Here is a 26,009-nt window from a genome sequence, read left to right on the forward strand (position 1 = left end):
CCTTTTCAAGAGGTTTAAGCTCCCCATCTGGAAGCTGGGGCTCCACAGCCTTGGCTGCCTTTACAGGATGCCCTCTCAGGATCAGGGTCCTGCTTCTGCATGTTCCTGTATGTGAAGCAGATGGATTCTGTGAGTGGGGCTGGCTTTGCCCTCAGCACCTGACCCACTGAAGGTCTGCTGTATAGTCTGTACTCTCCCAATCACTCACTAATTATCTTTTTGTTCCCATTTCCAGAGGGTTTTCAGGCTGATTTCTGTTGTTCCTTCAAACTTGATAAAGCTGCTCATGAGACACAGTTTGGCCGGAGTGACCAGCATGGCAGTAAAGCAAGCAGCTCTCCACATCCGCCAGCCAAGGCCCAAGGCAGAGACCGAGCCAAAACCAGTGTGACAGAATCCATGAATCATGACCAGTTTCATCTAGTGCCTAATCACATCGTGGTCTCTGCAGAAGGAAACATTTCTAAAAAAACAGAATGCCTTGGCAGAGCACTGAAATTTGACAAAGTGGGCTTAGTTCAGTACCAGAGCACGTCTGAAGAGAAGGCCAGCCGGAGAGAGCCTCTGAAGGCCAGTGAGTGCTCTCCCGGCCCTGAAGGGCACCGGAAAACCTCATCCAGATCAGATCACGGTACTGAGAGCAAACTCTCAAGCATCCTAGCAGATTCGCACTTGGAGATGACATGTAACAATTCCTTCCAGGACAAAAGTCTGAGGAATTCTCCAAAGAATGAAGTTTTACACACAGACATCATGAAAGGGTCAGGCGAGCCCCAGCCAGATCTCCAGCTGACGAAGAGCTTGGAAACCACATTTAAGAACATCTTGGAACTCAAAAAGGCAGGACGGCAGCCCCAGAGTGACCCCACGGTTAGCGGCTCTGTTGAGTTAGATTTCCCCAACTTTTCTCCTATGGCTTCACAGGAAAACTGCCTGGAAAAGTTCATCCCGGACCACAGTGAAGGTGTTGTAGAAACTGACTCCATTTTAGAAGCAGCTGTAAATAGTATCTTAGAGTGTTAATAGCAGCAGTCCTCCCCTTACCCCACCCAAGACCCCCCCGGCCCCGGACCAGTTACATTCTTTCCTGGCAAAAGCAAATGGAAATGGTCTCCTGTCTCCAGCCTGCTTGATCTTTCATCACAGGTTATACTTTCTAATCTCAATCCTGTTCTTTGTTTAAGAGCAATACTTGTCGTGATTACAGGGAGATCCTTTAGTAAAATTAATCCTTGTTAGAAAGCAGTCTGATAGGCCCCACTCATTTCAAGTGTTATGAAAGTGCTTATAGTCATTTTGTTTATTTGTTTTGTTTTTTAAAAACACCATAACTCAATGAGACCACAGTATACTTGGCCCTTGGTAAAATTTTGACAATCATAAGTCATTTGAAAAGAACAGACTTACTAAAATCAAACGAGACAGATAGAAGCTACTTTTTAAAGAATATCCCACTGCATCTCCAAAGTTAGTTTTGGGGATTTTTATTATTATTATTATTTTGGGTTTGTGTGTGTGTGTGTTTTGTTGTTGTTGAGGGGAAGACCACATGCTTCTTCCCCCTCAGCCATCCTTGAGCAGTAAATTGCTGGCTGTGCTGCCAGGGACCGGAGCCCTGGTGGAAAAGCCAGTAGCACATACGCAGGGCATTGCAGTGCTTCCCTGTTGATGGTTCAAGTGCTTTTCTGATGCTTCTGGGACAAAACCTCATGCTTTTAGGCACATCCATGTTGAATTTCATCTAGGGAATGTTCTGTTCTTAGTTACAGCAGCAAAATTTGAAATAATTTCACCAGGCTAAATAAAGGAAAATGGAAACCAGTTAAGAGGCACAGTGTACAGGGGAGGCCGGGATAGAGCCATGAAGGTTATAATATTAATATGTATATATGTAAAAGCATATATATGTTAACTATTGAGAAAAAACAAGTTTTGCATTTTATAATTGGATATAGTCAACATATGATGTACGTTTTTGTTTGTTGCTGGATTTTGTTTCATTTAACCTCTCTTTGCACCCTCTCCCACAACAAATACCAAGCATCAAAAGCACTTTCATTTGAAAATTATGTTGTAATTTTTCAGTTTAAACTTTAAGGAGACTTTGGCCTTGTTTATGCTTCTTGTCTGAGAACAGTGGTCACCCCTGGCAGCAATTCATTACCAAAACACAGACAAACCAAAGGTAACCAGCTAGCCCACCACTGAAAGGAAAGATCTGAGACATGGGATTCCCATTTGAGAGCCAAAGGATATGCCCTGTCACGATTTCTGTTTGGCCTGTGTTCATATTAGTGAGCATGGCTTATTGCTTTATTTATTTTATTTCTTGTCAGGGAGTGTTCTCCGTTTTCCTTTCTCGTATACCTGCCCCAGGTTATCCCATTTCTGTTGTTACCTTTATTCTCAATGTCATTGTAACCATCACTTATCTCCTCTCATTGGGAAAGCTACATGATAGTATTTGTATGCACTCTTCTCCCACACATACACACATGTGCGTGTATCTGAGCTGCTCGGATCCAGAGGTCATTTTTGTTACAGTGTGTGCACACTCACTCTCCTTCTTAGTGTGCATACTCTCTCATTTATTCTGTTTATCTCCCTGGCTCTGGAGGTGCAGCCTCTGGTCTTCACTTTAGTGTGTTGCTAGAATCTGCTTCTGGCTGTCGCCAGCATGGGGATGACCCCCATTGTCATCATGTTGGGCATTTCTTTTCCGGATTGGCCTGTTATGGAAAGGAAGGCTTCTGATTAGAAAACACAGCAACAGAAGACCTATACCCCCGGTGCCCCTGTGTCCCACTACACACAAAAAACCCTGTGAGATGGCCAATCTTCATAATAGCAACGTACCTTCACCCCAGCCACATGCCCTAGCCAATACAAATTGGAAAATCTGGGCCATTTTAGGGTTACCATTTTTTCCTTATTTGTGCCAATGTCCAAGTTGCAGATTTCCCCTTTTTCCTGTATTGTAACATATTAGGTAAGTTGGTTTTGCCAGTTGGTACTTTCTGTTTGGGTAGCCCTGGGGTAACACCCTGCCCTGAACTCCATGATTTCATAGGCTTTTCTTCCCTTAGGGCTCATGCTCCCCTAATTCCTAGCAAGATGATCCCTCCTAATCAAATTCTTCTCATTGCGGGACTTTATCCCTGGAAGCCTTCATGTGGGCTGCTAGTGAGTTATATTAATTACTGCAAATCAGTGGAATTCTCAAGAGACAAGATAAGCTTCATGTACATTTGTCACCTCTCTTTCTTCCCTATCCTGCCCTGCTGTCCCAATCCTAGCTTTTCTATATACCATTTTAAAGGGTTTTTAAGCCCTAACACTTGTCTAGCAAATGGAGAGCCTAATTTACCAAAATGAAACTTGTAAATGTTTGTGTCATTGTATGTAAGTTTACTTTTTACAGAGGAAGGATTCTAGATAATGACAAATGAAGATTATGACATGTATTTTACTCCTGTGATTAGGTTCTACGCACATGGGTCATAACTCGCATGTCGAGCCCCCTCTGGTGCAGGGTAGGAGAGCTCAGCCTCAGATGGCCAGCATTCAGTTTTTCAGGTTCATTAGTCAAAGTTAAGTTTTAGAACTATTTGTACTCAGTCACAAAAATCATTTTTCTTTTTTTTTTTTTCTGTTGTTGTCGTGGAAAAGTGTGAATTTGTTATTAAGCATTTGATTTTCTGTGTCCTTAAGTACTTCCTAAAGATGAAGCAAAATTTTAATCTGGCAATTACGAAAAAGAAATATTTTAGCTCTGAAGGATTTAGTAGATTCTGTTAGATTAGGGAGGCCTTACAGACTGACTTGACTTAAAGAGGACGCGTCACTCGCTGTCAGTGTGGTGTGGGCTTTATTTGCTTAAATACCTTCATTTGTATAGTATGTCTCACTTGAAATTGCTTTGTATACATTTTGTAAAAATATTTATAAAATGTTTTGTAAAAAAAAAAAAAGTATAACAAATTGCAGTTTATTTTGTTATGTTGGATAAATACTGTTAAAAGAAACCAGTCAGTAACTATATTGTTAATCCATGGTTAGGAAATGTTTAGTTGGAGATTACAAAATGAAACAACCATTGCAATACAGCCAAAGATTTGGGAAAATGTGCAACTGTGATTGTCTTGATTTTGCAAATAGGAATGGCTGCTTTTCTCAGAGGAGAAGGGTAAGTGTTCAATGGGAATTCTATTTTAATAGATTTACCATTACCAAAATCAATTTACCCCAGTTAGGGAAGGGATAGGATTTTAATTGTTTGGTCTTTCCAAACAGTTACAAATTAATGAAGCTGGTCAGTGAGGAGGTTTGGTCCTGTACACCTTTGGCCTCCATCCCTATCCTGTCACATAGATCCTTAGCTATGGAAGGAAAAGTGGGGGTCATGTGAAAAGTCAGGTAAGTGAGCCTCACTCTGCAGGAGATTTTCTTCAGTTGTTGTGTTTATTTTGTTTCTGCAAGGACAAGGAGAAAGCTAAGTGATAAAAGATTTCACATAAGACATAGTCCAGAATTAACATGTTTCTCTTTGGATTCAACATATTTGACCAAATTTTGTATTAAAAAATAACTCTGGCTGGGCACGGTGGCTCACGCCTGTAATCCCAGCACTTTGGGAGGCCGAGGCGTGTGGATCACGAAGTCAGGAGATCAAGACCATCCTGGCTAACACGGTGAAATCCGGTCTCTACTAAAAATACAAAAAATTAGCCAGGTGTGGTGGCGGGCGCCTGTAGTCCCAGCTACTCGGGAGGCTGATGCAGGAGAATGGCGAGAACCCGGGAGGCGGAACTTGCAGTGAGCCGAGATCGCACCACTGCACTCTAGCCTGGGTGACAGAGTGAGACTCTGACTCAAAAATAATAATAGTAATAAATAAAATAACTCTATAACCTTATGTGTAAAATCAGCCCCATGAGGCCCTTTTGAATTCCTGCCCTCACAAGTGTTTTTCCACCCAAATTGTTAGGGAAGCTTCTAGAGATGAAATGTATTTCTGGGAACAAATTGTTCTTTAGGGCCTAGAATCTACACTTGTACTCATTTATGGTTTAATTAGATTCTCCCCTGTGCCCTAACAGCAGTAGGAAATGAAGATTCAGCAGTAATCAGTACATAAATAGAAAGTCATTCTCTAAAAAGATTTTTAAAAGGCAACAAAGAAAGTCATTCTCAAATACCTAACAGAATGATATGAAGGGATCTATCTACTGATGTCATGTACAGTGTCACCCTGATGTCAAGCTTCTCTTCTTGCTAAGGATAAATGTGTGTCCAGAATGACATTTTTGTCCCTCTTCAGGCCATTTACAATGGGAGTGCCCCAGGATTGAAGAGTTAAAAGGAAGGATCAGCCGGGTGCGGTGGCTCTAATGCCAGCACTTTGGGAGGCCAAGGTGGGTGTATCACCTGAGGTTGGGAGTTTGACACCAGCCTGACCAACATGGAGAAACCCCGTCTCTACTAAAAATTCAAAATTAGCCGGGCGTGGTGGCGCATGGCTGTAATCCCAGCTATTCGGGAGGCTGAGGCAGGGGAATCACTTGAACCCGGGGAGAGGCAGGGGTTGTGGTGAGCCAAGATCGCGCCATTGCACTCCATCCTGGGCAACAAGAGCGAAACTCCATCAAAAAAAAAAAAAGGGAAGGAAGGATCATCTGGTTGCTAGGTTAGGATCTGTCTCTATTCCCTGGAGGCATACCTGGAGGAAAAACAGGCATCTTCTCTTAGGATGGTTAAAGCCCACAGCTGTGTGTATGGGAGGACACATTCTAGGAAAGGGGCCCTAGCACTTCCTGATGCAGAGAAAGTTCCAAGTTAATTACTGGGGGAAAGGTAAGGGAAAATAAAGAAACCTTTACAGTGTGGGGGAACTGGAACAGCATTGCTCAGGCAGGGCTCTAGCTGTGCTGTTCTGAAAGGGCTAGGCCCTGGGATTCAGGGTCATGCCCTGCTTGCAGCCTTGTGTGTGCTCTCCAAGACAGAGGAGGACCTGTTGGGTATCCAGCTGAAAATGATAATCACTAACCAACAATATTACTTGAGCAGTTGACTGTTGGCAGACACTGTGCTAGACATTGGGATATACAGATAATTCAGGCATGCTTTCTGCTTTCAAGGGGCTCACAGTATACAGGGGGAGCAACACACAAATATACATTACATTTGGGAACTGACTGGAGTGCAGGAGAGAAGAAAATGGGATGCTATAATGTTTCTGGGCTGGGCATGTGGCTCATGCCTGTAATCCCAACGCTTTGGGAGTCTGAGGCAGGAGGAGTGCTTGAGGCCAGGAGTTCAAGAGAAGCCTGGGCAACACAGTGAGACCTATCTGCAGAAAAAATAAAAATTAGCCAGGCATGGTGGCATATGCGTGTAGGCCAGGAGGCTGAGGCCAGAGGATTGCTTGAGCCAAGTTCAAGGCTGCAGTGAGCCATGATCATGCCACTGGACTCCAGCCTGGGTCACAGAACAAGACCCTGTCTCAAAAAATAAAATTCTTCTGGACCGCCACGATAAATTGCACAGAGAGCTGTAATTTACATTTCCATGCCCTGGTTCTTAGTATTTTCCTGAGTTATACTTGAGAAAAAAAATATGATACTTTCTGTAGTAACAGAGATAAAAGACTTTAATTTTTTATTTTTATTTTTTCCGAGATAGAGTTTCCCTCTTGTTGCCCAGGCTGTGTGCAGTGCAATGGCGTGATCTCGACTCATCGCAACCTCTGCATCCCAGGTTCAAGCGATTCTCCTGCTTCAACCTCCCGAGTAGCTGGAATTACAGGCGCCTGCCATCATGCCCGCTAATTTTGTATTTATAATAGAGATGGGGTTTCTCCATGTTGGTCAGGCTGGTCTCGAACTCCCAACCTCAGGTGATCAGGCTGCCTTGGCTTCCCAAACTGCTGAGATTACAGGCGTCAGCCACCGCGCCAAGACTTTTGTAATTAAATTGTTAATTATATAGAGAAATCTGTTTCAGTATATTCACAAATAGCAGGAGCACATACGTAGTATAAAGTGGATTCTGTAATAGGAATTGCCTGTCTACACTGCTGCAGGTAAAAGACCTTTATAAGAAACCCAGGCCGTGTGTGGTGGCTCACGCCTGTAGCCCCAGCACGTTGGAAGGCTGAGGCAGGTGGATTACCTGAGGTCAGGAGTTTGAGACCAGCCTGACCAATATGGTGAAACCCTGTCTCTACTAAAATTACAAAAATTAGCCAGGCGTGGTGCACCTGTAGTCCCAGCTACTCAGGAGGCTGAGACAGGAGAACTGCTTGAACCAGAAAGGCGGAGGTTGCAGTGAGCCAAGACCACATCACTGCACTCCAGCCTGGGCGACAGAGCGAGACTCCATCTCAAAAAAAAAGAAACTCTAATCTGTATTACTCTTGGGTATGTGCTGGAGTCTGACCTTTGAAACCAATTGCAAAGGCAAGAAGATCCTTGGGAAAAAATTACTTCTATGACAGTCAAGGAAAGCAGTGCAACTGGGTGGGCAGAAAGTGCCTTTGGCAGCAGAATGTGGAAATGGGTTCTGGTACCTCATCTATCACATAATTATGTATCTTCATACAACTTAACTCTCAGTCACCGTGTCCTTGCCCATCAACTAGGAAGACTGGTCTCGGCCCTCTACTTCTTAGGGTGTAAAATGTTTTGTTACTAAGGGCGGGCACGGTGGCTCACACCTGTAATCCCAGCACTTAGGGATGCTGAGAGGCGGGCGGATCACCTGAGGTCAGGAGTTAGAGACAACCCTGGCAAACAAGGTGAAACCCTGTCTCTGCAAAAAAAAAAAAAAAAAAAAAAAATTATCCAGGCATGTTGGTGGGTGCCTGTAATCCCAGCTAATCAGGAGGCTGAGGCTGGACTATTGCTTGAACCTGGGAGATGGAGATTGCAGTGAGCCAAGATCGTGCCACTGCACTCCAGCCTGAGTGACAGAGCAAGACTCTCTCAAAAAAAAAAAAAAAAAAAAGTGTTACTGAAGACATGCAGACAGTTAAAAGAGCGGGGCCGGGCACAGTGGCTCACGCCTGTAATCCCAGCAGTTTGGGAAGCTGAGGCGGGCAGATCACCTGAGGTCAGGAGTTCAAGACCAGCCTGCTGAACATGGCGAAACCCTGTCTTACTAAAAATACAAAAAATTATCTGGGCATGATGGCACATGCCTGTAGTCCCAGCTACTCGGGAGGCTGAGACAGGAGAACCACTTGAACCTGGAAGGTGGAGGCTGTAGTGAGCCAAAATTGTGCCACTGCACTCCAGCCTGGCTGACAGAGCAAGACTCCATCTCAAAAAAAAAAAAAAAAAAAAAACCAGAAAAAGAGACCGGGTGCGGTGGCTCACACTTGTAATCCCAGTACTTTGGGAGGCCAAGGCAGGCAGATCACCTAAGGTTGGGAGTTCGAGACCAGCCTGACCAACATGGAGAAACCCCATCTCTACTAAAAATACAAAATTAGCCGAGCGTGGTGGCACATGCCTGTAATCTCAGCTACTTGGGAGGCTGAGGCAGGAGAATCGCTTGAACCCAGGAGGCGGAGGTTGTGGTAAACCAATATCATGCCATTGCACTCCAGCTTAGGCAACAAGAGCAAAACTCCATTTCAAAAAAAAAAAAAAAAAAAGTAAAAAGAGCCATATTCCATTATCCCTAAATAATTCAGAAGTTTGGGTTTGTCTGTTTTGCTTTTGTCTTACCTGCTACATACTTTCACCTTCCTACCCCAGCTTTCTTGTCGATCCTCAAGCTTGAGGCTGCTGCCCCTCACCTGTTCTCTCCCTTTCCTTCCCACTTTTGCTTCCTTATGCCTGTTTTTCATCAGGATCAAAAGCTGTTGTTCACGTGGTCTGCCTTAACTCCAGGTTCATCCACTGCTCTCAGACTAACCTCTTTCCTACCTGGTTCCCGATAACTCCTTGTCACTCTCAAAGCAAAGCTTGAAGCACAATGAAGCTGACTGCAAACAGTGTCTTAATCCAAGAAAGAGGATGGAGCAGATGGGAAATTGCCGATAGAGTTCCCCTTAGGGTGTGTTGGGTGTGGCAGCTTTCCCTTAAGTAAAAGTAGGATTCCAAATAATCCAGAAGTGCAGAGAATACTGAAATAAATTATGCACAGACATGTTAGGAAAGAGATTCTGGTACCAATTCAGAGAGAACCACAAAAATCCAATTACTTACAGATCTTTTTTTTTATTTTTTTACTTTCTATTTTATTTTATTTTATTTTTTTCTGAAACAAGTTCTGGCTCTGTCACTCAGGCTGGAGTGCAGTGGTGCGATCTCTGTTCACTGTAACCTCCACCTCCCAGCCTCAACCCATCCTCCCATCTCAGCCTCCCAAGTAGCATGACGACAGGTACACACCACCATGCCCATCTAATTTATATATAGATATAGATTTTTTTTCTTTTTTCTTTTTTCTTTTTTTTTTCTGAGACGGAGTTTCACTCTGTCGCCCAGGCTGGAGTGCAATGGTGCGATCTCGGTTCACTGCAACCTCCACCTCCCCAGGTTCAAGCGATTCTCCTGCCTCAGCCTCCCAAGTAGCTGTGATTACAGGCATGTGCCACCATGCCCAGCTAACTGTTGTATTTTTAGTAGAAACGGGGTTTCACCATTTTGGCCAGGCTGGTCTCGGACTCCTGAGCTCGTGATCCGCACGCTTTGGCCTCCCAAAGTGTGGGATTACAGGTGTGAGCCACCGCGCCCAGCCTTTTTTTTCTTTCTTGAGACGGAGTCTCTCTCTGTCGCCCAGGCTGGAGTGCAGTGGTGTGATCTTGGCTTACTGAAACCTCTGCCTCCCAGATTCAAGCAGTTCTCCTGCCTTAGCCTCCGGAGTAGCTGGGACTCCAGGCACATGCCACCATGACTGGCTAATTTTTTGTATTTTTAGTAGAGACGGGGTTTCACCATGTTAGCCAGGATGGTCTTGATCTCCTGACCTCATGATCTGCCCGCCTTGGCTTCCCAAAGTGCTGGGATTATAGGCGTGAGCCACCATGCCGGGCCAAGATTTTTTTTTTTTTTTTTTTTCCTGAGATGGAGTCACTCTGTCACCCAGGCTGGAGTGCAGTGGTGCAATCTCGACTCACTGGAACCTCCATCTCCCAGGTTCAAGCAATTCTCCTGCCTCAGCCTCCTGAGTAGCTGGGATTACAGGCACCCACCACCACACCCAAATAATTTTTGTATTTTTTTAGCAGATATGAGATTTCATCATGTTGGCCAGGCTTGTCTCAAACTCCTGAACTTAAGTGATCCACCCACCTCGGCCTCCCAAAGTGCTGGCATTACAGGTGTGAGTCACCTTGCCTGGCCATGTCTGTCTGTCTATCTGTCTATTTATCTACCTATCTAACTACTGAGACAGGGTCTCACTCCAGTTGCCCAGGTTGGAGTGCAATGACAAGATCTGGCTCACTACAGCCTTGCCCTTCCAGGCTAAAACGATCCTCCCATCTCAGCCTCTCAAGTAGCTGAGACTACAGGTGTGCACCACCACGCTCGGCTAATTTTTTGTATTTTTAGTAGAAACAGGGTTTTGCCATGTTGCTCAGGCTGGTCTCAAATTCCTGGTCTCAAGTGATCCACCTGCCTCGGCCTCCCAAAGTGCTGTGATTACAGGTGTGAGTCACCACACCCAGCCTAATTTTTATATTTGTTGTAGAGACGTGGTTTCACCATGTTGCCCAGGCAGGTCTCAAATTTGTGAGCTCAAGTGATCTGCCCAACTGGGCCTCCCAAAGTGCTGGGATTGCAGACGTCAGCCACCAACCTGGCTCAGAGCTTTTTCTTAAACTAATTCCTACGTGGTAAACAAAGGGCATATCACAAAGTAGAAGTTTTCCTCCGATTCCAGACCCTACTACCATTTCCCAAAAAGACCACCATCAGCACTTTTTCATATATGCTTCCAAAATTGTTACATACAAATATACCTATAATTGGCCGGGCGCTGTGGCTCACGCTTGTAATACCAGCACTTTGGGAGGCTGAGGCAGGTGAACACCTGAGGTCAGGACTTCGAGACCAGCCTGGCCAACATGGTGAAACCCTGTCTCTACTAAAAATACAAAAATTACCCAGGCGTGGTAGCGGGCACCTGTAATCCCAGCTACTCGGGAGGCTAAGGCAGGAGAATGGCTTGAACCCAGGAGGCAGAGGTTGCAGTGAGCCGAGATCGTGCCACTGCACTCCAGCCTGGACGACAGAGCGAGACTCTAAAAAAAAAAGAAAAAGAAAAAGAAAAAGAAAAAGAAAAAAAAACAATCTGGGGATTGGGCACGGTGGCTCATGCCTGTAATCCCAGCCCTTTGGGAGGCCAAGGCAGGCGGATCACGAGGTCGAGAAATTGAGACCATCCTGGCCAACATGGTGAAACCCCATCTCTACTAAAAATACAAAAATTAGCCGGGCATAGTGATGTGCACCTGTAGTCCCAGCTACTACTTCAGAGGCTGAGTCCAGAGAATTGCTTGAACCCGGGTGGCAGAGGTTGCAGTAGGCCGAGATAGTACTACTCTACTCCAGCCTGGCGACAGAGTGAGATTCCATCTCAAAAACTCAAACACACACACACACACACACACACACACACACACACACAAAATCTGGGAACATTTTTTACACCCTATTCTGTATCCCAAATGTTTGGGAGTATTACAATCAGGATTATTTGGTTGTAAACAACAGAAAATTATTCTAGTTAACCAACATAAAGGGATTTTGTAAGGAGAATAAGAATTAAAGAAAACATTGAAGAACCCACCAGGCTTGAGAAGAATAGAGACAAAGAAACTCTAGGAGGTCTTCTTAGGTGGAAATCCTTAAGTTTTGCCCCCAACTGGGTGCAGTGGCTCATACCTGTAATCCCAGCACTTTGGGAGGCCAAGGTGGGCAGATCACTTGAGGTCAGGAGTTCAAGACCAGTCTGGCCAATATGGTGAAACCCGTCTTTACTAAAAATACAAAAATTAGCCAGGTGTGGTGGCACATGCCTGTAGTCCCAGCTACTTGGGAGGCTGAGGCACGAGAATTGCTTGAACCCGAGAGGCAGAGGTTGCAGTAAGCCAAGATTATACCATTGCACTCCAGCCTGGGCGACAGAGCAAGACTTTGTCTCAAAAAAAAAAAAAAAGTCTTGTCTCAAATCTCATACTTTGTGCCATCATCACTCTGCTCAAAATTCAAAATCACAGAGAAATTTAGCATCTCATACCCACTCCCAATAGGGTGATTAAAAGAATTGAAAAGATCTTCCAAAGACTACTTTAAGTATTAGAGGGAAACGTTCGGATTTGGTATCCTCCCAACAGCCGCCCAACTGTACATGATGAAGAAGAGATAAGTTCACAAGAGGATTGGAATTTTTTTTTTTTTTTTTTTTGAGACAGGGTCTCACTCTGTCACCCAGGCTGGAGTGCAGCAATTCTTGTGCCTCAGCCTCCCAAGTAGCTGGGATTACAGGTATGCACCATCACACCCAGCTAATTTTTGTATTTTTAGTAGAGATGGGGTTTCACCATGATGGTCAGACTGGTTTTGAACTTCTGGCCTCAGGTGATCTGCCTGCCTCAGCCTCTCAAAGTGCTGGGATTACAGGCATGAGCCACCACACCCGACCTCAGTAACCTCACTTTGAAAAAAAGATCTAGGACACATGCTCAATGCTCAGTAAACACATATTCAGTTAATGAATAATTGTTTAAGAGTGGGGCTCTTTTCTTTCTCCCTGTGTCAGTCTGGTGGAGTAATGGCGTTGGCGCTGAGAATAAGTATTCTCCTAGCACCATCTGCTGGCAGTAGAAAACCATTTCCTGAATCCTGGCCTCGATCCCATTCAGCCTTGCAGTACTGGTTTTTTGGGGGTTGTTTTGAGACAGATTCTGGCTCTGTTGCCCAGGCTGGAGTACAGTGGCATAATCTCGGCTCACTGCAACCTCTGCTTCCCAGGTTCAAGCAATTATCGTGCCTCAGCCTCCCAAGTAGCTGGGACTACAGGCATATGCCACCATGCTCGGCTAATTTTTATATTTTTAGTAGAGACAGGGTTTTGCCATGTTGCTGAGGGTGGTCTTGAACTCCTGAGCTCAAGTGATCTGCCCGCCTCAGCCTCCCAAAGTGCTGGGATTACAGGTGTGAGCCATCGGGGCCCGGCTGGAGTATTGTTAACCCTAAAATTCCTCCTCCCTTTAATATTATTGATACCACAGACTCTACCTTTTATCCATAGAGAGGAAAAATCACAAAACATTTAACTTTTTGCTTTTTTGTTTACTATTTAGTGAATGTCTTACACTTTGATGACCCTTGTATTTTGCCTCTTTACAAAGACACACGGTGAGGTGCTGAAAGAGAATGAGCCTCCCTCTTTCAGTGTGTGACCCTGAATACTGGGTTGTCCTGACACTTATTCATCAGAAAGTGACCTGTGCCCATGGCAGTCTTTCCGGTTGGACTAGTTACATGGCAACACGAGGCCTTTAGCTGCCACCAGTATCAGTATCAATAGTGCCAAAATCGAGAAATTGGTGCTAGACCCTTAGGATCAGTGATGAGCAAGCAGTCATGGTTCCTGCCCTCCTAGTATCGTGTGGAAGAAATATTAAATATATAATAATGTCCTGAGGGAAACCAGACACTAGAGTCTTACTAGTCAGCCCATAGACCAGTAGCACCAGTGTCATTCTGAAGCCTGTTAAAAATGCAGAATATTGGCCGGGCGCGGTTGCTCACGCCTGTAATCCCAGCACTTTGAGAGGCCGAGGCGGGCGGATCACAAGGTCAGGAGATCGAGACCATCCTGGCTAACACGGTGAAACCCCGTCTCTACGAAAAATTCAAAAAATTAGCCAGGTATGGTGGTGGGCGCCTGTAGTCCCAGCTGCTCGGGAGGCTGAGGCAGGAGAATGGCGTGAACCCGGGACACAGAGCTTGCAGAGAGCCGAGATCATGCCACTGCACTCCAGCCTGGGGGACAAAGCAAGACTCCATCTCAAAAAAAAAAAAAAAAAAAAAAAAAAATGCAGAGTATCAACTCCCCACCCGGCTTCCTGAATAAAAATCTGTATTTTAGTAAAATCTTCAGATGACTCCTATTCACTATTAATGCTTGAGAAGCGCTGCTCTGGAGGTTTGCAGAGATAAGACTTGTGTTGTTTTCAGGATTTTTAATTTAAAAAAAATATTTTTTTAATTTTTTTGAGACACTCTCGCTCTGTCGCCCAGGCTGGAGTGCAGTGGCACAAACTGGGCTCATGCAGCCTCCGCCTCCCGGGACTTTAGGCGCGAGCCACCACGCCCAGCTAATTTTTTGTATTTTTAGTAGAGACGGGGTTTCACCATCTTGGCCAGGCTGGTCTCCAACTCCTGACCTCAAGTGATCCACCTGCTTCGGCCTCCCAAAGTGCTGGGATTACAGGTGAAAGCCACCGGCTCCGGCCTACTTTTTCAGGATTTTATATAGACCGGGAGGGAAGAACGCATATTCCAGGTGATGACAGCTGTATAAGGGTTTTATTTTCATTCCTTTTTTTTTTTTTTTGAGACGGAGTCTTGCTCTGTCGCCATGTTGGCCAGGCTGGTCTCGAACTCCTGACCTAAGGTGATCCTCCCGCCTTGGCCTCCTAAAGTGCTGGGATTACAGGTGTGAGCCACCGCGCCCGGTCTGTATAACGGTTTTAGATGGCAAGGAAGCAAGTTGTAGTTTTCGGTCCAGCAGTAATAGTAACAAACATAGTGCTGACAGACACTGCTAAACGCTTTACGCTTTATATAATCTCCTGTAATCCTCGTAACGCCATTAGGTAGACCTATTATTACTGTATACCCATTTTATGGGTAATGAAGCCGCAGTACAGACGGGTTAAATAACGTCTTCAAGGATCCATCGACGGAGCCAAGCTGACGGAATCGCAGCTACTGGTTTTACCACTCTTAAGTCCTCAACAAACACTTGCACCTACATGTGAGAGCCAAAACCATAGCCTCCAAATTTTTCCACAGAACGAAAAGGTTTCGCGCAATTTGTCTGTCTTCCTCCTCAGAGACGCACAGAGCCGCGCCGGAAGTGCGGCGCCTTCGCTAGAGCGGACGCCACAGGTGCATTCTGGGAAGCACTTTATTGTCCACAGCCAAGCTGCTTGTGATGAAACTGTAACTTACAAAAAAAAAAGGGCTGGGTTTTGAAAATGATACAGGCTCTAAAAACCCTGGAAGCGCTGCAACTTTTGGCAGGAATCGGGGTTAGCATGACCTCAGCGGCTCACTGCGGCTAAGTGAACGCTGACTGTCTGGGTCCTCCAGCGTGAGTTAGAACAGACATCTCTATGGTCAAGGAAACAGCGAGTGCTGTCTTCCCCATGTGTTGGGGTTGCGCATGATCAGTAGCTGCACCACTAGAAAGATGGCGGAGCAAGAGTGAGTGGGGCTTTGAATATCTGGAATTGGGTGTTGAGTATCTGGTGCCATCCACGGTGTTTATGCCTCGGTGGAGGATTCTTGTGGGCTCTAGGAATAGACAAAGCCACAGTTTACAAAGGGTGGGGATGAGGAGCCGTAGCGCTGTGGCGGAGGAGGGAGGGGACCGCGGTCAATTTCGGGTTATCTAGAGAGGCGAGGATTGACTTCAGGCAGCGGGCTGGAGTGCCACAGTTGAATTCACCCAGCCTGACAAGTATTAACCCTGCAGATAGGTCTGCACCCACCCCAACCCCATGGGGTTTTACTAGATTCGTCGCTGCTAGTGCCTATGAAGAGCTGTGGCAGCGAAAATCCTGTTAACTTACAGGAATGCAGAGGCTAAAGGGTTCATTACTTTTCGAGGCATTGGGGATGAGTGAATATTAGGGGTACATTTGGAGGCCTGGAGTCAGAAACCGCAGGTTTCAGGGGAATCTTTCTTCAGACACTTGAAAACAGTAATGTTCCCTGAAGCCCAGGATATTGACTTGGTTTGGAAATCCATTGAATGTTCGTTTTCTTTGTTGTTGTTTTTTTTTGTTTTGTTTTGAGACGGAGTCTTGCTATGTCGCCCAGGCTGGAGTGCAGTGTCGCAATCTCGGCTCACTGCAACCTCCGCCTCCCGGATTCAAGCGATTCTCCTGCTATAGCCTCCGGAGTAGCTGAGATTACAGGCGTGCGCCACCCCGCCAAGCTGATTTTTTATTTTTGGTAGAAACGGGGGTTTCACCATGTTGGTCAGGCTGGTCTCGAACTCCTGACCTCAGGTGATCCCCCCCCCACCCACCTCGGCCCCCCAGAATGCTGGGGTTATAGGCTTGAGCCACCGCGCCCAGCCAAGTGTTCGTTTTCTAAATGTTATCTCTGATCTCAATTTTCTGCATCAGGCAAAGAAAAATCCCTTTGGTTCCAGAAAATCTGCTGAAAAAGAGGAAGGCTTATCAAGCCCTCAAAGCCACCCAGGCAAAGCAGGCACTTTTGGCAAAGAAGGAGGTAATGGTGGGGAACCAAGATAAAGTAATTAGAATTTGTATTAGGTGATTTTTATCCAGCATGTGTTGGACTACATTTGGTATTTACGAGCTCCCCGCAACAGTTTGACAAACCAGGTATAGTTGTCTCTCAGTGTCCTTAGGGGGTTGGTTCCAGGACTCCCACAGATGCCTAAATCTGAGACTGCTGAAGTCCCTTATATAAAATGGTTGTAGTATTTGCATATAATCTGTACTCCTTCCGCCTATGTAATTTAAATTCTCTCTGGATTACTTAATAGCTTTTTTTTTTTTTTTTTTTTTTTTTTTTTTGAGGCAAGAGTCTCACTGTGTTCTGGAGTGCAGTGACACAGTCTCGACTCACTGCAACCTCTGCCTACTGGGCTCAAGCAATTCTCCTGCCTCAGTCAACCAAGTAGCTAGGATTACAGGCATGTGACTAATTTTAGCTAAATTAGCCACCACACTCGGCTAATTTTTTTTTTTTTAATTTAATTTAATTTAATTTTGTTTTGTTTTTGAGACAGAGTCTCACCTGTCTCCCAGGCTGGAGTACAGTGGTGTGATCTCGGCTCACCACAACCTCCACCTCCCGGGTTCAAGCGATTCTCCTGCGCCAGCCTCCCAAGTAGCTGGGATTACAAGGATGTGCCACCATGCCCTGCTAATTTTTGTATTTTTAGTAGAGACGAGGTTTCACCATGTTGACCAGGCTGGTCTGGAACTCATGGACTCAAGTGATCTACCCACCTCGGCCTCCCAAAGTGCTGTGATTACTGGCATCAGCCACCCCACATGGCCACCGGCTAATTTTTGTATTTTTAGTAGAGATGTTTTAACATGTTGGCCATGCTGGTCTCAAACTCCTGGCCTCAAGTGATCCACCCACTGGCCTCTCAAAGTGCTGGGATTATAGACCTGAGCCATCCTGCCTGGCCTGGGTTACTGATAGCTAATACAGTGTACATAATGTATTTTTAAAATTTGTATTACTTTTTACTGTTTTTTTTTTTTTTTTTTTTCATTTTTTTCCCCTGAATGTTTTTTCTTTTTTTTTTTTCTTTTTTTTTTTTTTTAAGAAGTCAGCGGGGCGCAGTGGCTCATGCCTGTAATCCCAATACTTTGGGAGGCCGAGGCAGGTGGATTACTTGAGGTCAGGAGTTCGAGACCAGCCTGGCCAACATGGTGAAACCACATCTCTACTACAAATACAAAACATTAGACTGGCACTGTGGCATGTGCCTGTAATCCTAGCTACTCAGGAAGCGAGGCAGAAGAATCGCTTGAACCCAGGAGGCGGAGGTTGCAGTGAGCCAAGATTGTGCCACTGCACTCCAGCCTGAGTGACAGAGCGAGACCCTGTCTCAAAAAAAAAAAAAAAAGTGGGGTCTTTGGCCGGGTATGGTGGGTCACTCTTGTTATCCCAGCACTTTGGGAGACTGAGGCAGGTGGATCACCTGAAGTCAGGAGTTCAAGACCAACCTGGCCAACAAGGTGACCCTATCTCTACTAAAAATATAAAAATTAGCCAGGTGTGGTGGCACATACCTGTAATCCCAGCTACCTGGGAGGCTGAGGCAGGAAAATTGCTTGAACCCAGGAGGCAGAGGTTGCAGTGAGCTGAGATCGCATCACTGCACTCCAGCCTGGGTGACAGAGCGAGACTCCATCTCAAAAAAAAAAAAAGAGGAGTGAGGTATTCTGTTACCCAGACTAAGTGCAGTGGCAGGATCATAGCTCATTGCAGCCTTGAATTCCTGGGTTCAAGAGAACCTCCTGCCTCAGTCTCCTGAGTAGCTGGGACTACAGGTGAGCCACTGTGTATGTGCTCCTCAGAAGTATTTTCCATCTGGGGTTGGTTGAATCACAGATGCAGAGCACCAAGTGTATATGGTGTATGTCTTCCTTTAGCAAATATTTAACACCTGCAGGCAAATGCTGGCATTGAGTTTAAGGAAGCTTGTTAGTAAGCATTGATTAATATCATGCAAACTAATTTTTTGTTTGTTAATTATTTTTCCCAGTAATTCCCAAGTTTACTCAACTCCACCTTTACTTTGGTTTCTCATTTTTCCCTTATATGAAAATAGAGAGGCCGGGCGCGGTGGCTCAAGCCTGTAATCCCAGCACTTTGGGAGGCCGAGACGGGCGGATCACGAGCTCCGGAGATCGAGACCATCCTGGCTAACACGGTGAAACCCCGTCTCTACTAAAAAATACAAAAAACTAGCCGGGCGAGGTGGCGGTGCCTGTAGTCCCAGCTACTCGGGAGGCTGAGGCAGGAGAATGGCATAAACCTGGGAGGCGGAGCTTGCAGTGAGCTGAGATCCGGCCACTGCACTCCAACCTGGGCGGCAGAGCGAGACTCCGTCTCAAAAAAAAAAAAAAAAAAAAAAAAAGAAAATAGAGAATATTGCTTTGCTCTGCATTGTAGAACACGGGGAAATAAGCTCTATCAGTTGTCACTCATGAATTACTGTTCTAAAAGTAAAAATGTATGGAGGCACAAGATGATAATGATGGTCTGTCTTCTCTGTAGCAGAGGAAAGGAAAAGGGCTCAGGTTTAAGCGACTGGAATCATTCCTACATGATTCCTGGCGGCAGAAACGTGACAAGGTGCGTCTCAGACGACTAGAAGTGAAACCTCATGCCTTGGAATTGCCAGACAAACATTCCTTGGCCTTTGTTGTACGCATCGAAAGGTAAGGAACTGGTGTCTTTCTAATTGCATGAGGCTGGGGCAAACCGTTGCTTAAGCTTTAGACCCCTTTCTAGGGAGATGATAAGCCCCAAGCCACTCAGCCAAGTCATGCTAGGATGTCAGGGTAGAGCACAATTTAGTCTGCAATATTTGGAAGACCTTAGACAGATAGACTTGAAAATAAGTGCTCACTAGGGAGAAGGGGTTGAGGACACCCTCTCTAAAGCAGGAACTTCTACCTGAGACCTGAAAGATGTGAAAGGCGTTCACCAGTGTTGGGAGACTTTCCAGGCATATGTGCTGAAGTCCTGAGGTGGGGAAAGCAAGGCATCATTCTAGGAACTGAAACAAGGCTGAGTGGATGAAACATATTCAGTGAAGGGGAGACATTTTTCCTCAGTTAGTGGAATTTTCGCAACCCCCTGCCCACCTCATGTGCAACTCTACTTGCTCTTTCCCCTACCCAATCACCCAAACCAGAAACCTGTGACTTTTGCATATTTTTATGAGCTCTGTCCTTTGTAGCCTTCTACCACTGCTCGTATTTTTCCTAAACTATTGTATTAACCTTCCTCCTGGATTTCCTTGCCTCTAGTGTCATACTGTGATCTATCCCATACACTGCCCTTGGTGATTGTCAGAAAGAAATCTGGTCTTGTCTCTTCTACTTAAAATCTTCAGTAGCTTTTACTGCCCGTAAAAGCATATCCAGCTTCCTTAGCTGGACATGCGTAGACCTGCATACCACCACTCCCTCAGCCCCTGAAACACACACAAGTTCAGGGACTGTCTCTGTGTTTCCATAGCATTCCAGGCATTGCTCCACATCATGAAAGGATTGGTTTTCATAACTCCCTCCCACTAAACTGAGCTCTTTAAGGCACAGTCTCTGTGTCTTACTCCAGATTACCCAGTGTAGTGACCTCGCATGTTGTGCTTGCTGGACTGACATAAACTGGAGGGAGTCTGTCTGACTTCTGTTGCTGTTCATTTCAGGATTGATGGCGTGAGTTTATTGGTGCAGAGAACCATTGCAAGACTTCGCCTAAAGAAAATTTTTAGTGGTGTCTTTGTAAAAGTCACCCCCCAGAACCTAAAAATGCTGCGTATAGTGGAACCTTATGTGACCTGGGGGTGAGTGAGGTTTTCCATGTGAATTCACATTAGATTTCTATTTGAGTGTGTCAGGCTGCACCGGGTATTGCTCTCCAGGGCTCATGTTGCTGTAGAAGGGACATTTTGCTGTGACCTCAGCCAGCCTGAAATCAGTGGGTAGCTGTAACAACCATGGGACATGGGGTAGGTAGGGGTCTTAAGAGTACCATGGTAGGGCTGGTGCCGTCGTAGGCTAAGGCTGGGTCAAGGAGAGATCAGTTCTTGGAAGTCTTAAAGCAGAGCTAAAGGCAGTGCTTGTATAAGAGTAGTATTCCTGGCTGGCCATGGTGGCTCGTGCCTGTAATCCCAGCACTTTGGGAGGCTGAGGCGGGTGGATCACAAGGTCAGGAGATTGAGACCATCCTGGCCAACATGGTGAAACCCCTGTCTCTACTAATAAATACAAAAAAAAATTAGCCAGGCCTGGTGGTGTGTGCCTGTAGTCCCAGCTACTCGGGAGACTGAGGCAGGGGAATTGCTTGAAGCCAGGAGGCGGAGGTTGCAGTGAGCTGAGAGAGATTGCGCCACTGCAATCCAGCACGGCGACAGAGCAAGACTCCATCTCAAAAAAAAAAAAGGCCGGGCGCAGTGGATCACGAGGTCAGGAGATCGAGACCATCCTGGCTAACATGGTGAAACCCCGTCTCTACTAAAAATACAAAAAAAATTAGCCAGGCATGGTGGCGGGCGCCTGTAGTCCCAGCTACTCAGGAGGCTGAGGCAGGAGAATGGTGTGAACCCGGGAGGTGGAGCTTACAGTGAACCGAGATTGCACCACTACCCTCCAGCCTGGGCGACTGAGCAAGACTCCGTCTCAAAAAAAAAAAAAAAAAGAGTAGTATTCCTCAAACATTGAAACCCAACAAAAACTTGGGATTTCATCTCCAACTCTTGCACTGTTTTGAGTTAGAGGGTCACCTAAGGCCAGAGTCCTAGCCCCTGAGCTAAGCTAGGACATTGTTTCTGTTTTGTTTTTGTTGGTGATATTTTCCCTGGTGAACATTTATATCCATAAATTTAAATTTCTAATTATGTAAGTGGGATCACTTCGGTTCTTTATTAGGAATATTTCCAAGCATTTCAGCTGGAATGTGATTGCAGAACACTTGCTCGTTGGGAGAAGTGGGTGTGTGGGAGAATCTCTCCAACCTCTCCTCAGCCAGGCTGCAGGACTGGTATGTAGTGTGCCAGGTGCTGGTGAAAACTGTGCTTTATTTTCCCACATAGATTTCCAAATCTGAAGTCTGTCCGAGAACTCATTTTGAAACGTGGACAAGCCAAGGTCAAGAATAAGACCATCCCTCTGACAGACAACACAGTGATTGAGGAGCACCTGGGTGAGTGCTACAGCTTAGGGTCATCTGGGGCAGAAAGCCAGGGTCTTTGAAGCTTTGTGAGATTCAGGTTGTGTTCTTGGGGTCCCAAGAGTCTGCCAGAGTGCCCAGCTTAGTATATGCTGGATACATGTTGATAAAGGAATCTGTGCTTTTGTGTTTCTTAGGGAAGTTTGGCGTCATTTGCTTGGAAGACCTCATTCATGAAATTGCCTTCCCAGGGAAGCATTTCCAGGAGATCTCATGGTTCTTGCGCCCTTTCCACCTCTCAGTGGCCCGACATGCTACCAAAAATAGAGTGGGCTTCCTCAAGGAGATGGGCACACCTGGCTATCGGGGTGAACGCATCAATCAGCTCATCCGCCAGCTGAACTAGACCCAGGTGAGGCAGGGCTGAAAATTGCCCTTTGGTTGACTTTCGATGGGCCATGCCTTGCCACTTTACAAATTCTTTTTGCATTTACTAGTATTTAAGAGTAACCTTGAGATTGGAAGGAGAAAGGAGGCTGGTACAAATAGATAGAGACCTGCTGGGATCAATGAATGCCTGATTAGGCATGGAGCTATGCATAGCCTGAGTTATAGGCTTAAAGATGTCGAGTAACTAAAAACTATTGCTGGCCGGGCGCGGTGCTCATGCTTGTAATCCCAGCACTTCGGGAGGCCAAGGCAGGCAGACCATGAGGTCAGGAGATTGAGACCATCCTGGCCAACATGGTGAAACCCTGTCTCTACTAAAAATACAAAAATTAGGTGGGTGTGGTGGCACATGCCTGTAGTCTCAGCTACTCAGGAGGCTGAGGCAGGAGAATCACTTGAACCTAGGAGGCAGAGATTGCAGTGAGCCAGGATCACACCACTGCACTCCAGCGTGGGCGACAGAGCAAGACTCTGTCTCAAAAAAAAAAAAAAAAAAAAAAAAACTGTACTGCTGCGGTCATTTAGATGGAAATGGGGAAAGACCAATAATAATAACTGATTTCAAAAAGGACTTGAAGATGTGAATCATCTGTTTTGCTGAAGAAATCTTAACTCTGAAATTACTTTTTATTGCTGTTGTTATTGCTTTTAGGTGTCAAACTGCGGTAAATTTTTATCAATGAAGTGGAAGCATGTGTTTAATTGTTTTGGGAATTTTTATCAAGTATCTTCAGAGAAGATTATTTCCTGCTTTATCTTCAAAAACTGGAAAGGAAGGGTCAAAGAAAAGACAGTAGCTGGCCAGGCGTGATGGCTCACGCCTGTAATCCCAACACTTTGGGAGGCTGAAGCGGGCAGATCACCTGAGGTTGGGGGTTCGAGACCAGCCCGACCAACATGGAGAAATGCCGTCTCTAGTAAAAATACAAAAATTAGCCGGGCATAGTGGCATATGCCTGTAATCCCAGCTACTCGGGAGGCTGAGGCAGGAGACTTGCCAGGCGGAGGTTGCGGTGAGCCAAGATCATGCCCTTGCACTCTAGCCTGGGCAACAAGCGAAACTCTGTCTCAAAGAAAAGAAAAGACAATAGCTTATGTTCATGGCAAGCATCTCTCATCACACTCCAGTTCCAAAGAAAAATTCCAGTGTTTTCTACATTGGGTACTGCATCGTCTGAAATCAGCACATTCCGTGGAGGAAGGAGTCCTACTTTGTTGCATCTATCTTAGGGTTTAATGTTGGTAAATGAGTCACTCTAGCATTTGTACAAGGCTCCCTAAGACTCCTGCAGCAGTTGACCAAGCCCAAGGACGTAATTGAATCTGGAGAGTCCTAGGGCCTTGTTTTGAAAAAGACTTGAAATACACATAGGAAGAAAGGCATACAAATAAATGTTCACTTGTCTCTGCTGTGAGTCTATGTTCCAACTTTTCAGTGATGGCTTTGAGAGCTCTCAAACTTGACTGGCTCTAAGTGTATCTGGAGGCTTTTGTATCCTAACCTGAAACTGGCTTAGTACTTTTTCCTAAAAGCTCAGGATTTGAGAATGAGGATCCCTTCGCCAGGAAAACATGTTTACACTCAAAATTTTGCTTGCAGTTCTAGGGTGTTTCGACCCTTCTCAGATAGCTGTGCACCTTATGGGTTTTGTTTTTCTCTGTTTTGAGACAGTCTCACTCTGTTGCCCAGGCTGGAGTGCCGTGGCGTGATCTTGGCTCATTGCAGCCTCCACCTCCTGGGTTCAAGTGATTCTGCCTCAGCCCCTCGATCAGCTGGGATTACATGCATGTACCACCATGGCCGGCTAATTTTTGTATTTTTAGTAGAGAGGGAGACAGAGTTGCACCAGTTGACCAGGCTAGTCTCCTGACCTCAAGTGATCCACAAGCCTGGGCCTCCCAAAGTGCTGGGGTTACAGGAGTGAGCAACCGCGCCCGGCCCTTGTGTACTTTATGCGAGGAAGTCCTGCTCTTAATCGGGATCGGTCATGCAGGCCCTGATCTTGCTACTCTGGTTCCATGTCCTATGGAAGAACAAAGTTTACCAAGATAGACTTTTCCCTTCATGGTGGCATAGTGTTACCCCCTGCACCATCTCTAACTCAGAAATCCCCACCATTTCTTCCCCTGGGCTTCAGGATAGAATTACCTGGTTTCTCTGATGATCAGCACACTTTCTTCAAACCCAAATCAGGAAGGAATGAACAATTTTGTTTGGCATGGATGAAATTAGCACTGTTTGGCTCGGTAGGCCCCAGACAGGCAGGCAGCTTAATTTTTTCCTTGTATATTCTAGTCTTCAGAAGTATTGCCTTTTGTACTGCTGGTAGTGACATAGTAGATAGTAGACCAGTAACTGGGCATCTGGGGATTTTAATCCTGCAAACAGTGGATCTGATACTGATTGTGTTTTTCATTAGTGTCCACCCCAAGTGGGTCTTCCTGCTACTCCCTTCACTTAGTTGCCCCTCACTTGCCATCTGAGCAATTGGCAAGGATGTGCCAGGCCTAGGTTGAACTTGGAAACATGTTTGACCATTCTGTTCCCTGGTCCTTTCAGACCAGTTTGGCTGCAATTTTGGCTCCTGGGACCCTCAAGCATAGCTGGGAAATCAAGTTAGAGGTGTAACTGCCTTAAAACGTGCCAGCTTAGGCTGGGCGTGGTGGCTCACGCCTATAATCCCAGTACTTTGGGAGGATGAAGCAGGCGGATCACCCGAGATCAGGAGTTTGAGACCAGCCTGACGAATATGGAGAAACTCTGTCTGTACTAAAAATACAAAATTAGCTGGGTGAGGTGGCACGTGCTTGTAATCCCAGCTACTTGGGAGGCTGAGGCAGGAGAATTGCTTGCACCCAGGGAGGCGGAGGTTGCAGTGAGCCAGGATCAGGCCATTGCGCTCTAACCTAGGCAACAAAAGCAAAACTCTGTCTCAGAAAAAAAAAGTACCAGCGTATGAGGTAACTAGATTGGTTCTCTCCAGAGGTAACCTGTCAAGAAGAGATGCTGTAGATGTTACTCTTATACTGTAAAACATTGTGAAATCGGATTACTTTAAAATGATGTATTACAAAGTTATGGAAAAAAGCAGTTGTGACTATGGAATCCCAAGGCTTGTATCCCAGCTCTGTCTTACACTAAATATGAGTACAGTGTTTCCACTCTGTCCGTAAAATGGGAGCTAATACCCTCCAACCTGTGTGCCTGACATGATGGCTAAAAGGATTAAGCAAAACAAGAGTTTGTAATTTACTCTGTCAGAGCAAACTGCTGGTAAATAAAAGGGAGTAAGTTGACTAAAAATAAATTTTAAAAAAAAATTCTGATAAAACAAGTTTTTAATTTATAATTGTATACAAATAAAAGATGTTACAAAAATTGTGCACTTCTATATATGTACCATGACATAACTAATTCGTTGAACAAGTTGTGAGACAATCCTTATTTCTGAGAAAAGGTAGACCTGTTACATCATCTGTGGGTTAGGGTATGTTCATGTCAGCACATACTAGGTATGTTCTAGCTTTTATAGAGAAAGTAAAATCTAGTGTTGACTAAGTAGGTGCACTGAGCCAGGTAGCCTGTTTAACATAAAAGGACTGATTTCAGGGTGGCTGTGGGAGCCTTTCCAATGCTCTAAGTCTCTAGCCCCTTGCCTGATCCAGCTGATTCCAAGAGCCACGATTTTAGTCTTTCTTGGTTGGCTTTTTAAAATGCTTTGGGCTTTCCTTTAACGTATCTTCAAAATCATTGTGGGGCCAAATTAATCATAAAACCTTTTGTTACATATTTTATTACATATAAGGACTGAAACAGGATTTTTCTTAACTATCACGGTCCAGAAATGCAAATGCAAAACCCCCATAGTGGCTGCAGGAGCAAGTCCAGTTGAGACAGGTCAGGACCAAAGC

At 45.4% G+C, this 26,009-nt stretch overlaps 3 protein-coding genes across 5 annotated transcripts in view; 2 read left to right on the plus strand and 1 right to left on the minus strand.

The window, feature by feature from the left end:
• BICRAL (BICRA like chromatin remodeling complex associated protein) overlaps nt 1-4,124 on the plus strand; it is an 89,849-nt gene extending 85,725 nt beyond the window's left edge. For all 3 annotated transcript variants that reach the window (XM_050786908.1, XM_050786910.1, XM_050786909.1), the window contains one exon: nt 236-4,124. In XM_050786908.1, coding sequence (XP_050642865.1) covers nt 236-1,023 — 788 coding nt within the window. In that variant the 3' untranslated portion in view covers nt 1,024-4,124. The remainder of the gene's footprint in view (nt 1-235) is intronic.
• TBCC (tubulin folding cofactor C) overlaps nt 1-26,009 on the minus strand; it is a 227,166-nt gene that overhangs the window by 123,324 nt on the left and 77,833 nt on the right. The window lies entirely within an intron of this gene.
• On the plus strand, nt 14,662-25,476 carry RPL7L1 (ribosomal protein L7 like 1). The gene is made up of 7 exons (XM_050786998.1): nt 14,662-15,452; nt 16,382-16,487; nt 19,026-19,189; nt 20,185-20,322; nt 21,571-21,680; nt 21,845-22,059; nt 22,750-25,476. Exons 1-6 carry the CDS (start codon nt 15,412-15,414, stop codon nt 22,051-22,053), a joined length of 768 nt encoding a protein of 255 aa, XP_050642955.1. The 5' UTR covers nt 14,662-15,411; the 3' UTR covers nt 22,054-22,059; nt 22,750-25,476.

Source organism: Macaca thibetana, chromosome 4 (genome assembly GCF_024542745.1).
Source record: "Macaca thibetana thibetana isolate TM-01 chromosome 4, ASM2454274v1, whole genome shotgun sequence".
Classification (NCBI taxonomy): Eukaryota; Metazoa; Chordata; class Mammalia; order Primates; family Cercopithecidae; genus Macaca; species Macaca thibetana.

Excerpts from the sequence above, each read along its gene's own strand:
- RPL7L1 (XM_050786998.1), top strand. The coding sequence starts at position 15,412 with ATGATCAGTAGCTGCACCACTAGAAAGATGGCGGAGCAAGA. Across the intron at positions 16,488-19,025 it reads CACTTTTGGCAAAGAAGGAG|CAGAGGAAAGGAAAAGGGCT; the intron begins GTAATGGTGGGG and ends TCTTCTCTGTAG. Across the intron at positions 20,323-21,570 it reads GAACCTTATGTGACCTGGGG|ATTTCCAAATCTGAAGTCTG; the intron begins GTGAGTGAGGTT and ends TTTCCCACATAG.